The following is a 14,978-nucleotide window of genomic DNA, read 5'->3' as shown; positions in this document are numbered from 1 at the left end:
ACCAAGTACATAGTAAGCATTCACTAACAAGTGGTTGAATGAATAATATATGAATGAAGTTAAGGCAGTTTGAGGAATGAAGAAGAGTACCAGAAATATCTGTGTTCAAAATTATATCACTGTCATTTATTAGCAGTATGACTTTGATGAAGGCATCAGTCTCCTTATCTGTACTGTGACACGAAGGCAACCTTTCAGGAGAGTTGTGAATATTAGAAATAAATATAAAATTATTAATTAACAGCTTTATAAACATTGTTTAATTTAAACCTCATAATGACCCTATGAGGTGAATTTATCCTTATTTTACAGTTGGGGAAAATTGGCTTTTCATGGATTATGTAAAACCCATAGTCATATGGTAAAAATGTGGCCAAGACAGGATTAGAACACTGGTTCTTTAATCGTTAAAGCCCATACTCTTAAACACTATGCTATAAAGCCCCTTCTTGCTATTTTTATTAAAATTTGTAAAGACTGAACATCATGAAGAGTAACAATACCATGCATGAACATTCAGCTGTAACTACACATCAGATGTGGTGACTTACATGTTGGCTTCAAAATTGTGATTTCAAATTTCCATTCACTTAGTCATTCATTTAATACTTATTTATTTAACCAAGTCCCATACTAGACACTCTGGACATGTTAAAGGGAATTATATATATAGGAAAAAAAAACTATTGATTAAGATAAGAAAGCAGTTAATATTTATATAGTATGGGAAGTCGATCAAATAAGAGCTTTGGAGAACAAGAACGCTAATTAAGCATTCTGTTCTAAAACATGGAGTATACCCAAGATGTTTTGTTTGTTTTCTTTGTTTGTTTTAAATGATTGAAGTTCTGTAATTGAGCATGTAATGGAACTATGGACCCACTCAAAAATAATTGACAAACTAAGCCAGGAAGTTGGGCAAGACTTTACAGAAGAGCACATCTTTGAAATGTATCATGAGGAATAAAGGCCAATAATTTAACTTCATCTCATTGTGTTCTTTGCTTTCTATCACAGGCTCACCAAAAAATGCATTGCCCCCTCAGATCCATTCACCCAATGATTTTGTGGTCTATGAGAAAGAACCAGGTAATTACAACTATGCCTATGTTGCCTCTGATTTTCAGTTAGATTCTCTTAACTACAAGAAATAAAATAAGATTCTCCTCTGCTATGAAGGGGCAGGGAATGGATTTTGGAGGTAGGACTGTAGAACTGTTAAATATAAAGGGTAACAACTGATTAAATTAGTACACCCTGATTCATAATTCCATCATCAGATGTTTGCCATGGCTTTCTGGGTCTCCTTTTAGTTCTCATAATTTTTCATTCTAGACACAAATCATTGTAAATCACCAATAAGACACAATTTGTTTTGTTCTTATGATTCAAAACAATTAAGTTGAAAGCCTTAGAAAATTTTAATATATTCCATATCGTATCCTTTATAATATATTCACTCCAAACTCTGTTAGATTTACAAAAGAGCATTTGTTTAAGCTTTAATAAAGATTATAGAGGCAGTGATCAACATAGATGGAGAACAGCCCCTCCCAAATTAATATAAGTTTGTCAATAGTGATATGCCCCCCAAAAGAACAGAGAACACACTAAAGTTCTGCCAATTCCAAATGGACATCCTTTCCTAGAATTAGTGATTGTTTTATATAGTAATCAGTAAACTTTTCCTGCTGTCAGAGCAAACTCTTATGGATCACCTAAATGTGTTTCATCTACCCATCCCATTATGGTTACAGAAACTTTCCCAAATCCATGCCCACTTTAATTTTCCTTGGTGACATGTTGATATAGAAAACTGGAGAGGAAAGGCATGAGAACCATACATTGAGAGGGAGGACAGAGTTTGACCACCTAGACAAACTTAAGCTCAAAGTAAGGTGACCATATAATTTGCAATCTAAACCCAGACATTTTTTGAGAATGAAAATGGAATATTAATAATTAGTCAGGAGAACAGGCATAAAACAGAACTGTCCTGGACCAACTGGGATATAGGGTCAATCTAGGTTAAGTCCTGGTCTGCCACTTATTAATAATTTGACCTAGAAATGTCATTAAATGTCTTTAAGCTTCAGTTTTCCCTCCTGTAAAACGTGACTTTAAAACATACCTCTTAGGATTTTGTTAAGATAAAGCAAGATCATTAATAGGTATAAATATTTGGTACAGCGACTTGTACAAAGTTCTTAATGAATATGTTTGTTATCACTGCTTTTTTTGTTGTTATTAATATTACTATTATTTTCTATCCAGAGATCCCCTTACCCTAATGTTCCATCTCAGAAGGATAGAATAGAATTTTCTATTTGTGGATTGGTTTTCAGTGTGTTGAATGAACCCCAGTAGCTTTAGCATTTCAAGATGGAGTCTTGTCAGTCCCCTCAGTGACAGCATTGCCACATCTTCCCTGAGCCAGGGACCAAAATGGGGACTTTTCCTTAGTCACCCTTTGCTGGTGAGGAAAATATCAAAGGAGAAGGGTAGTCCTGGGAGGTTTAGAGCTAAAAATGGCATATTCAGGGACTTATTGAACAAATACTTTATTTTAGAACATACATAGGTTGTTTTAAAAGATGGTCAGTGATTCTAGTAATTTTATATAAAGTTGCAGGTCTTCTTTTCTTTGATCTGTTTGTTTGTTCTGTGATGGAGTGTGGTATATTACCTAATTCTTGAGAATTAGTCTTAAGAAGGATTTTAGGTGCATGTAACTTTGATAACTTCTGATTAGCCATGAAGTAGAACCAGTGTAGCCATATGAAGGCTGCAGACTGATAGGTTAACTTCATTTGCTCACTTGTTTTTTTAGGAGAGGAGCTAATCATCCCTTGTAGAGTCTATTTTACTTTCTTGAAGGACTCTCGCAATGAGATTTGGTGGACCATTGATGGAAAAAAGCCTGAAGACACTGCTGCTGACATAACCATTAATGAAAGGTATCATGGGGGTAGGGAAGGAGTTCACTAACCTTGTCCCTCGTCTAATGCCATCTGAGGTTTTCTATTCAATGAAAACAAAAGTTCTCATTTTTGTCTATCATTAACAAACATCAGCAAGGTTTTTCAAGTCTTTAGTGACTGCATTTCAATGCAACATTACTGGACTTGCCATCCACAGGCCAGATGCAGCCTGATGACTGTTAAAAATTGAATTAGAATGTCTTTAGGATGGGACTCTTCCTCAAAGTCTGTCCATAGGGCAGGGCTCTCTATTTCTTAAGACCAGCAAGAATCAAATATTTATGATTCCCACTTGGATGCTGATAAAGTGCAAGTTCTTTATGAATGAAAAGCCACAATATTGTGCTGTTGATTCATGAAAGCCTATCAGTGTGTCTGTACTATTCTTTTTTCTCAATTCTGGAATTTGGGCTTGTGTGTTTGTAACTCAGATAATGGTCTTGAGGTGAGCATGTTCTTCCTATCTTCCACATTCTCTTTCTTAATATACATAACATGTATGTCACATCAAAAATTAAAAATTATTTTGTGAGTATTGATTGAATTCCTCTGTGTCCTTTAAATTTTATTTTAAAAGTGGATGGGTAATATATAGCGCATCCTTAAAATAACAATTATTACTTATCCCATTCTAAATAATAATTTAGGTCAGTTTATCTGTAAATAAACTTTTTTTTTTTTCTTTTTTTCTTTTTAAGGGGTTGGCAGGGAGTGAAGTGTGGGTCTTTGGAGAATTGGAGGAGAAGGATTTCTCTGGAAGTGAAGCACATCTTTTCCAGAGAGTAATTGGCTCACTGCAGCAAGTAATAAAAATTAGCAGTTGATCAGCTACAATGCGAAATAGTTTTAAGACCTTATGCCTTATCACCTATGTGCAAATAGATCTTAGACTATTTAAACTTCTGAAAAACAAAGGCTTTCTTTCCTAATGGTAAACTCAGACTTCAGGCAATAATTATAAAATGCCTACTTTGCATCAGAAACTCTGCAAGATACTTAGCCCCCAACTAGGTAGAGTTCATGAGGAATAACAATAATTAAACAGACAATGAATTATAGTGGATAAAAGCAGTGACTGGGAAGTATCAGATGTTATGGGAGGATTCATTGGAGGATACCAATTAGTTTTGTGAGGTTAGAGAATGCCTCTCAGAAGACATGGTACCTAAATTGAGCTTTAAAGGATGAGTAGAAATTAGCTAGATAAAGAGAAGGGAAGAATGTTCCTGGTAAGAGGGACACCATGTGCAAGGGCCTGGAGGTTAGAGAAGCAGAGCATATTCAGAATCACAGAAGGAGCTTCCTAAAATTGGAGAAATTTTTACAAAAGGAATTGATGAAAGATGTTGCTGGAGGGAAAGGAGAGTTGTTGATCACTTCAGGAATTCTGAACATTGGGCTTCCCATCCTTATCATCATCATGAAAGTCAAGTTGCTCTTTCTTGTTGTTATTGTAATACATACTTTGGCTGTCCACAAACAAAAGAGAAGTAGTTTATATCAAAGTAGATGATTAATACATACCATTCTCTTCTCAAATAAATGATGTGCTGCCTCAGTGTTAACTGGAAAACAGGAGAGGTAAGCTTAAGCTAAAGCAGTCACCACCTTTAGTCAAGTTCTCATAACCAATGCAAGCCTTAACAGAATGAAAAGAATGAGAGCCTGGATACTGGGCTCAGCTGTAGGCAAGGTTGTCTTGTCGGTTTGTCTGTTCGTCCACCCCCATCCCCACCCCCCCACACCTCTGTTGAGCAAAGTAGTTCTAAGGGGTTTTAAATCTTGATCTTTGATCCAAAGTATCTGTGCTAGACAGTGTTGTCTAGGGAAACAGAATGGACAGGATATATAAAATGTGTGTATATATATGTATATATGTAATGTAATTATTATGAGACTTTTTTTTTTAATAGGGGTTAGCTCACACAGTTGTGGGGATGGGCAAGTCCAAATTCCATATGACAGGCCACAAGCTGGGAATTCTAGTGAATTCCCCAAGAGAAGAATGACTGACTGAAGTGGAGATGGCCATTCTCTTTTCTGACTGCTGAATTCATCCCTTCTCCTTTTAAGACCTTCAACTGATTAGATGAAATGTCTGCCATTGTTGATGGCAATCTCCTCAGTTGATTGTAGGTGTAATCAGCTATAGATGCAGTCAACTCACTGATGAATCCATGACGTGTCCTCACGGTAATAATCAGGCTGGTGCTTGCTTTCCCGAACAACTAGACATTGTCACCTGGCCAAGTTGACATGAATTAACCATCACAGCACCTGATCTCTGACTCACTGAACTTTTGATATATTTATTTTCACAAAATGTACTTGCTCTGTGCAGTTTCCTCTTTTTATATGTTAGGATGTAACCATGAGATTTCAGCATTTTGACCAAAATATTCTACCTCTGTTCAGAATCTAAGCTTTGGGAATCCTTGAAATGCATCAGCTGTTACTGTGGGTTGAGTATGGGATAATAATAATACCTTCTAATAATATTTAAGAATTGTTTTAAAATATTACCCATTACCAGCATCATTCTAATATATTACATTTTACCCTACTTAATCCTCAGAATTCTTGAGTCAGTTAATGCATGCAATGTACTGTATAGTCATTACTTGCTACATTCCTCTTTTTACAAGGGAGGAACCTAAGGTATGGGAGATTATTTAAATTGCCCAAAGCGTATAGCTAGTAAATGGCAGAGCCTGGATCCAATCCCAAGTGGGCCTGACTGCAGAAGCTATCTCTGAACCAGCATAGCCTCCCTTCTCAGAAGTTTATGAGGACAGGAGACATTACACTTAGAAGAAAGTTCTATAACTTGAGCCCATGGCTGAGATTTGATGAGTACACTGGGATGTGTAATATAGATGCTAAAGAACAGTTGAAATTTAGAGAACACAGTGGGGCCCAGGCTTATCTATGGTCTGTCTGCCCTTACGTAGGGGCCCTGTGGTTGCCTTCTTGTCTGTCCTTCAGACAGTACATGGCCCTTCAGTCTCCCTAACACTTTGATTTTCTTTCCTCTATTTCTAGTATCAGTTATTCTGTTACGGAAGATGAAACCAGAATTCAAATTTTGAGCATCAAGAAAGTTACCCCCGAGGATCTCAAACGCAGCTATGTCTGTCATGCTAGAAATGCCAAAGGGGAGGTTGACAAGGAAGCCACCGTGAAGCAGAAAGGTAATGGATGCACCCAGCAGATGAATCTGCCAACTCCAAATGTAAGACTGAAGTGAATAAGGACAAACGATATTGAGAATGAGAGAGCTCCAGCACCTGGCACAAGATCTGACACATAACAGTGAATGAATGTACAACAAAAAATCTTGAGGGAAAGTTTCTATATATGAAAAGATACTCAGAAAATTGTTTCTGATAGTTTCAATGCCTTTAGTGCCCAAATGTAGCTAAAAACAATCCACGAGTATGATAATGAGGCATAATTTAATACCAAATAATTACGAACATGAAAAATAAAGAAAATAATTCAAAGCTACCAATGATATAATAAAACTGGTAGTGCCACATATTGTTAGAGAATTGCAGAGACCCTTTAAAAAACTGATGGCAGAGTTAAAGAATCATAAAAATGAGCAAAGCATATGATCTGATACTTTTAGAATTTATACTGAACAAATAATTTAACATAAAGAGAATCATTCACCCATTATTTTCTTACCAGCATTATCTATAATAATAAAACACTATAAATGCCAGCCGTCTAATTGTATGCAAGTAGTTAAGTAAGGTATAAAATCTTTATTTTCAGAAAAAAATAAAAATTTTAAATTATCCTTTTAATACTATGTGTCAATATCCAAGCAGTTTTATAACCACAAGCTACATTTCTTAAAACTAATATTATTTAAATATGATTATAAATGAGGTAAAATGATTTCATGATTAGGGAATGGCAGTAAACATGGAAAAATATAAACAGGAAATTAAAGTAGTAGATTGGGGGTAATTAAAAAACTAATTTCCATGTTGATATTACTATATTGTTCTATAATAAATAAAAATTATAAAAGCCTGTGTGAGCTGTTGCTCTTGAAAGACAGGCTATGTCTGAAACTCTTTTTGGGTCACACCTAACACAGAACCCCAGAGAAGTAAGCTCTCAAGAATGTTTTTCGATGATCTGGAGAAAGATAATGATGGACATCACATATGCAATCAGGTTATTCAGAATCACCCTGAATCGTTGTGTCTCATAGAGCCTGTATCATTTATATGAAAAATGGAAAAAATCAAAACAAAGATAGTCCATAGCTGGTACATTTTTCAATGGGACTTAATCATTTTTTTAAAGCTGGTGAAAAAACAGGATTCATCTTAATGTTTCATTACAATTTAGAAAGTAAAGAGCAAAGGCCCAAAGTTATAAGCCACTTAAAAATAGTAGTGGATTGGTTCTGGGTAGTTAATTGCTTCTGCTCTTCAGAAGCCAGTGTAAAGAGAGAAGACTGAACTACTTGATATAAGGCAGTGTTTCCCAGAGTTAGTTCCTCAGAGCATGTCTAAGAATCCTTATTATACTGCAATTATTTGAATGCTGAATCCTGTGCATCCTAGCTCTTGACCTTGGAAAAGCCACTTAACCTCTCTGAGCTTCAATTTCTTCATCTTCAAAGTAGGAAAAATGATACTACTCCCCTGTAAGAGTATTGTAAAACAGAACTCAGCACTGTTACTGGCATGGCATGCATATATATGTATATGTGTATATGTGTATATATAAATATACACATATATATATACACACACACACACACACAAACACACTCAATATATGTTATTACTTCCATTAGATTTTCAAAGGTATTATTTGACAGGTTTCTGTGGTCAAATAATTATAATTAAGATCTAGATTAAACAAAGTCAAGTTATTTTAATTCAGGGTCTTTCAGAGTATTTAATATAGTAACATTTGGTATGAAGATCTAGAGGGGTTGGAATGTAGTAGGCACTATTTTTCAAATATATTCAACACCAGAATTCCTTAAGGATGGAGCACCTTGTGGAACTCATCTTCTGAGGCACGTGTTTTGGAAATAATTACAGGAATGGCAAAAATTAATAATTTCTTGTCAGATGAATAGAAGCAAAACAATCAGTTAAACTAACATTTAATCTAGGAGTGATGGACAAGTACATCTACCGGAGCCACTTGAGAAGCTACTCTTTCTTAAAAGGCCCTGCTCTAAGTGATTTAGTATGGAAAGCATCGGGAATGTGAAGTGCCAAGTCAGTCCATTAGAGCAGATAATCTGTGTTGAAAGGTGACTTGTAACATGGTCACATCTGTGTCCATCCATTGTTCCCAGAAGGGTTGTAGGTTTATTTACTCGGCTTCTATGCTGCGCCAGCTGATGTGAAGTTTAGAGGTGATATCTGTGTTCACATTCATACATTATATGAAGGGTTCTTCTCAGAATTCATTCATAAAATATTCTATGCACTTCATCAAGAAAGGTGTTAGGAATGGACTGGGATCTGGAATAAGAGAATATCCCTGGGATAGGTCTATTGACAGCACAATTTCCTCTAATCAATTAAAGCAAAGCATTAAAGAAGAGGCAGCTAATGTAAACATGTTACACATGCAGTTCTTACAGTAGGAGAATGGTGGAGACTAAGTCAAGGCGTATGGTTACTTCTATGAGAAACTGTCAAATTTATTTCCAAACGGATTGTACCATTTTATACTTCCACAAGCAACATATGTAAATTCTAGGTACTCTACTTTCTCAACAACTTTTGGAGTTGTCAGACTTTTCAATTTTACCCGTACTAGCAGATGGGTGGTGGTATCACGTTTGTTTTTAAATCGCTTTTCTCAGATGTGGAGCACTTTTTCATGGGTTTATTGACCATTAATTCATATTACTTCTTTTGGTAAAGTGGCCATTAAACACTTCAGCCCATTTTTAATTTGGAGTGTTTATTTTTTAGTTACTTAGTTGTGGAAGTGTGTGTGTGTGCTTGGGTGTATGCATATATATTGTATATAAATGCTTTGTTAGATATATGACTTGCAAATATTTTTACCCAGTTTGTCGTTTGCCAATTCATTTTGTTAACAATGTCTTTTGACGAGCAAAACTTTCAAAATTTTGATGTAGTCCATTTTATCAGTTTCTTCTATTATGGTTAGTGCTTTCTAAATCTTGTATTGGCTATCTTTGCCGGCACTGATGTTATTAAGATATTTTCCTGTGTTTTCTTCTAGAAGATTTATAGACTTCTCTTTTAGATTTAGGTATATGGTCCATTTCAAAAAAATTTTTGTATGGTGTGAGGTGTGGGTTAAGGTTTAGTGGTGTTTTTTTTTTTTTTCCATAAAGATAACCAGTTGACCTAGCACCATATTGAAAAATCTTCGTTATTTTTATTGAAAATTTTTGATAATATGGTCAAAAATCAATTGACTATGAGTATGGGTCATTTCTAGACTCTATATTCTGTTCCATTAATCTATTTGTTTGTCTTCAGGTCAATACCACATTATCTTAACACAGCTTTAAAGTAAGTCACAAAATCAGGGTGTTTGTCCTCCTTTGTTTTTCATTTCTAAAGTGGATTTGATGATTTCAGGTTTATATATATTTTCATATGGAATTTAGTATCAACTTGTCAGTTTCTACCCAGAAGCTTGCTGGAGTTTTTACTGGGATTGCATTAAATTTACACATCAATTTAAGGAGAATTGATATCCTTAACAACGTTTACTCTCCCAATCCATGAACAGATATATTTCTCTTTATTTAGTTCTTCATTTATTTTTCTCAGCAATGTATTTTTTAGACTTGAGCGTACAGGTCTTTTATATATATTGTTAAAGTTATCCCTTAATATTTTGTGAGTTTAATTCTATTGTAATGATATTTTAAAAATTTAATTTTCCAATTGTTCATTTTTAAAATATAGAAATATAATTAATTGATTTTTATGTATTGCCTTCATCTTTGACCTTCCTAAATCCACGAGGGTTTCTCTTCTCTTTTTTTTTTTTTTTTTTTGAGGTCCCTTAGGATTGTCTCTACACTTGATTTTGTCACCTATAAATAGACTTTTACTCTTTCCTTTCTAATTTTTATATGTTTTGTTTTAGTTTTCTGGGCTGCTCAAGAAAATACTGTGAAATGGGTTGGCTTAAACAATGTGAATTTATTAGCTTACAGTTTTGAGGCTTAAAGAAAGTCCAAATCAAGGTGTCATCAAGGCAGTGCTTTCTTCCCAAAGATTGGTGTTCTGGAGCAGGCTACTGGCAGTCCTTGCTCCTCTGTCACATGGCCAAGCACACGGCAGCATCTTCTGGTATCTCCCTTCTCTTCCGGATTCCACTGATGTCCAGCCTCTTGCTTCCTTTACTTTCTCTCTCTGTCTGAATTTTACTCTGCTTAAAAAAGTCTCCAATAATAGGATTAAGACCAATCCTGATTACAGTAGGCTACCCCTCCCTAACTGAAGAACCTTATCAAAAGTCCTATTTTCACTGGGTTCAGACAGAAATGGATGAAATTTAAAAACATGTTTTTCTGGAGTACCTACAGCTTCAAACCACCACACCTTTGATTTCTTTTTATTGCCTGTTTTACTGTCCTTGACTTTCAGTATCATGATCAGTATAGGTTATGAGGGCAGCCATTCTTGCAATCCCAATCTAGTCTTTTCATTTTTAAGGATGATGTTACTGAAGGATTTTGGTAGATGTCCTTTATCTGGGTGAGGGATTAACCTTCTATTATTAGTTTGCTGAGAGTTTTTTCTATAAAGAGTGTGTGATGAATTTTGTCAAATTCTTTCCTCTACCTATTGAGAGAATCATATGATTTGTCTCTTACATTCCTGCTACCGTGATGATTTTGATCATATTACACAGATTGATTTTGAAATGTTGATCCAATCTTGCATTCCTGGGAAAAACCCCAACATGCTCCTGATTTATTATTTTTATATATTGCTGGATTTGTTTGCTTATACTTGGTAAGGATTTTTGCATTGATGTTCATGAGGGAATATTGGTCCATAATTTTATTTTCTGACGATGCCTTTGACTAATATCAGGGCTATGCTGACCTCATCATAAGAGTTGCAAAATGTTTCCTCCTTTGCTATTATCTAAAAGGATTAGTGTAAAATTCATATTATTTCTTGCTCAAATTTTATAAGAATTCACCCATGTAGCTATCTGGGTCTGGCATTCTCTTTATGGGAAAGCTTTTACTTAGAAGTTCAGTTTCTTTAGTAGTTTTTAAGATTTTCTGTTTCTTGTGTCAGTTTTGGGAATTTGTCTTTGAAGGAATTTTTCCATTTCATCTAAGTTTTCACATTATTGGCATACAATTTTTATTTCTTTATTATCCTTATAATGTTGGCAGGATTTGTCATGATGCTCCCGCTTTCATTCTTGATATTAGTAATTTGTGTTTTCACTCCTTTTTCTCTTGGTCATGCAAGCTAGGGGTTCATCAATTTTACTAATTTTTTCAAAGAACAAACATGTTTTCATTGATTTTTCTTTATTTTGTATCCATTTAGTATTTCATTGATTTTACTCTTGCCTTTATTATTTTCTTATTTTTGTTTGCTTTGCATTTAACTTGCTCTTCTTTTTCTGTCATCTTAAGGTGAAAGTTTAATCGATTTTAAATATCCTTCTTTTCCAATATATGCATTCTGATACCTAGATATTTCCCTCTAAGCACTACTTTAGCTGAATCTAACAAATTTTGAATGTCAAATTTTCGTTAGCAGCCAGTTCAAAATATTTCCCAGTTTTCCTTCCAATATCTTTTTTGATCCATGGGTTATTTAAAACCATGCTGCTTAATTTATACATGTTTAAGGATTTTCCAGATAACTTTCTTTCCCATTATGTTATGTATGAAAATTTATTTGTATTCTAGATTTTTCCTTGTGTTGTTCTTAGTAATTTGTAATATTTCATATTGGCTTTTAAATTTAGGTATGTAAAAAATCCGCATGGAGGTAAAAATCCACATGGGGGGTTCCTCTGATTTAAAACTGTCTGGGAAAACATGGTACAGCAGGAGAAATATGGATTTTGGTACCAGACAGATCTGAGTTCAAATTCTGGCTCCCGAACAAACTAGGCATATGAACCTGGTCCAGGCCTTCTACTTCTCACCCTTCTGATACCCAACTTGCAAGGTGTGTTTGAGAACTGAGGGAATAGGTAACAGGTACTTAGCACAGTACCACACACTTGATTTCTAATTTCATTCTGTTATGGCCAAAGGGCATACTTGTATGATTTTGTTTTTTGTAACCTATTGACACTTTTTTTCTTAATGTTCCCTCTTATTGCATATCATTTGAATACTTCATGTGCATTTGAAAAGGGTTTGTAATTTGCAGTTTGGATATATTCTATAAACATTGTCATCTTTGTCATCAGAGTTTTTCACATCTTCTATAACCTTACTAATTTCTTGTTTTTGTTTTTGCTAGTAGGTCTTTCAATTATTGAGAGAGAGAGAGGTGTTGAAATATTTAGCACGTAATTGTGGGTTTTTTCTAATTCTCTCTTTAGTTCTGCCAGTTTTTCTTCATGTATTTGGAGCTGTGTTATGAGGTATATACAATTTAGGATTGTTACGTCTTATTAATGAATTGGTTCTTTTGTAATTATGAAATGTCTCTTTTTTCTGATGGAACACTCTGTGTAGGATATTAATTTAGCCATTCCTGCTTTCTTATAATTAGTGTTAGGGTGATATATCATTTTTCATCCTTTTACTTTTTTTTGTTTTGTTTTGTTTTTTTAATCATCCTTTTACTTTTATCTGTCAGTGTCTTCATATTTAATGTACATCTCTTATAGACCAAGTATTATAGGGTTTTGAATTTTTATCCAATCTGACAGTATCTGTCTTTTAGTTGGAATTATTAATCCATTTATCTTGAATGTAATTATTAATATTATTGGCTTTAAGACTAACATCTTGCAATTTGTTATATATTTGTTTAATCTATTATTTATTTCATTTATTTCCCTCCGGCCTTCTTTAGGGTTAATTGATCAATTCCATTTTTTCTCCTCTATTGATCTTGATTCTACCTCTGTTTTTGTTTCTTTTCATTTATTTCTCTAGAATTTACAGTATGCGTCTTGAACTTAGCATAGTCTATCTTGAATAAATCACTTCATATATTTTATGAGAACCTTACAACAACATACTTCCATTTTTTTCCTCCTGTTCTTTGTGCGTTTTAAATACATATTAATTTTGCCTATAAGTGATATAATGTATTATTATTTTTTCCTTAAGTAATCAAGTACCTTTTAATGAAATTAAGAACTGAGAAAAATATTTTTAAATATGTATGCACACATACTTCATTTCTTGCACTATTTCTTGTATCATTTAATTTTAGTCTGAATAAATATGTCTTATTTCTCTTGGTACAAGTCTGCTGGTGAGAAAGTCTCTCAGCTTTTTCAAATTCTGAAAATGTCTTATTGCATGTAATTTTTACCTTTTAACACTTTATTAAGAAAGTTTTCAGATATATGGCAACCTTAAAAATTTGTAGTGAGCAGTCATATACCCCATCTAGATATTACCATTATTTTGCTATCTTTGCATGATCACATATCTATTCATCTTTCCATTTTTCTATATATCCATCAATCCATCTTATTTTTAAAGGCTTTCAAACTAATTGCAGGTATCAACACAATTATCCCTAAACATTTGAACATCTTATCATTAATTAGATGTAATATTTACTTACAGTTCTTTGGGATTTTTAAGGTAACATTTATATACAGTGAAAAATCACACAACTATTTTGTGTGCCATTTAATCATTTTTAAGGAATACATGTATCTAGGTAACCTAAACTATCAATATATAACATATTACCATCACTATAGAGAGCAACCTCGTGTCCCCCCTTTTTACCATTGCCTCCACATCCAGAGGCAACCTCTGCTGTGATTTTTCTTTTCACTATGGATTATTTTTCAACTTCTTGAACTTGATATATATGGACTCCCATAGAATCTACTCTTGTATAAGGCTCCTTTCTTTCACTCAGCACATGTTCTTGATCTCCACCCATGTTTTTGTGTCTATCAATGGTTTGCTCCTTTTTGTACCAAGTACTATTTTTTGAAAGAATGCTTGTTCATTCTTTTCTTAGTGGACATTTGGGCTGTTACAAGTTTGGGGCTCCCTTGAATAAAGTGTCTGTGAACGTTCTTCCATAAGTCTCTTTGGGGACTCTTGATTTTGCTTCTTATGGTGAATACCGATGTGTGGAATTGCTGGCTTAGTTTTATCACAAACTGCCAGACCTTTTCCACAGTGGCTGGATCGTTTTACACTCTCACCAACAGTGGGTGAGAACTCCAGTTGCTCTGCAATTCTCCAACATTTATTGTTGTCACTCTTTTTTAGTTTAACCACTTTGGTAAGTGTGTGGTGGTGCCTTATTGTAGTTTTATTTTTCATTTCTTTGACAAGTAAAGATACTGAGTATGGTTTCATGTCCTAATTTGGCTATTTCTATGTTTATATGTCTTCTTTTGTGGTTGTCTTTTCAAAGCTTTTGTCCATTTCACACTAGGGTTGTTTGTCTTTTTCCTAATGAGTCTCAGTAGTTCTTTATCAGTCCTTTCTCAGATACATGTTTTGAAATACTTTCTTCCAATTTGTGGTGTGCCTATTCAGTTTCTTAATGGTGTGTTTTGATAAACAGGTTATTAATTTTGGTGAGGTATAATTTATTAACTTTTTCCTTAATTCTTATTGTTTTCTGTGAAAATATGTGCCTGGGTTTTCTCTAAAAGATGTATAGAATATTTTTTATAAAAGATTTAGGGTTTCATTTATGTAGTTTAGGTCTTTGATCCATCTCCAATTATTTTTTCCAATATGGTATGAGATTTATAGTCATTTAAATAAAGAATTGCCTTTGTTACTATTCAGAAAAATGGGCATTACCACAGTTC

At 34.1% G+C, this 14,978-nt stretch overlaps 1 protein-coding gene across 3 annotated transcripts in view; it reads left to right on the top strand.

Annotated features, from left to right (window-relative positions):
- LOC119535870 (interleukin 1 receptor accessory protein) overlaps positions 1-14,978 on the top strand; it is a 168,396-nt gene that overhangs the window by 107,801 nt on the left and 45,617 nt on the right. For all 3 annotated transcript variants that reach the window (XR_005217310.1, XM_037838271.1, XM_037838275.1), the window contains exons 6-8: positions 1,018-1,089; positions 2,831-2,957; positions 6,024-6,172. Coding sequence is in view for 2 of the 3 variants with exons in the window: in XM_037838271.1 (XP_037694199.1) it covers positions 1,018-1,089; positions 2,831-2,957; positions 6,024-6,172 (348 nt within the window). In the remaining variant the exon portion in view is untranslated. The remainder of the gene's footprint in view (positions 1-1,017; positions 1,090-2,830; positions 2,958-6,023; positions 6,173-14,978) is intronic.

This window comes from Choloepus didactylus, chromosome 1 (genome assembly GCF_015220235.1).
Source record: "Choloepus didactylus isolate mChoDid1 chromosome 1, mChoDid1.pri, whole genome shotgun sequence".
Taxonomy (NCBI): Eukaryota; Metazoa; Chordata; class Mammalia; order Pilosa; family Megalonychidae; genus Choloepus; species Choloepus didactylus.
This window is presented reverse-complemented; position numbering and strand designations above follow the sequence as displayed.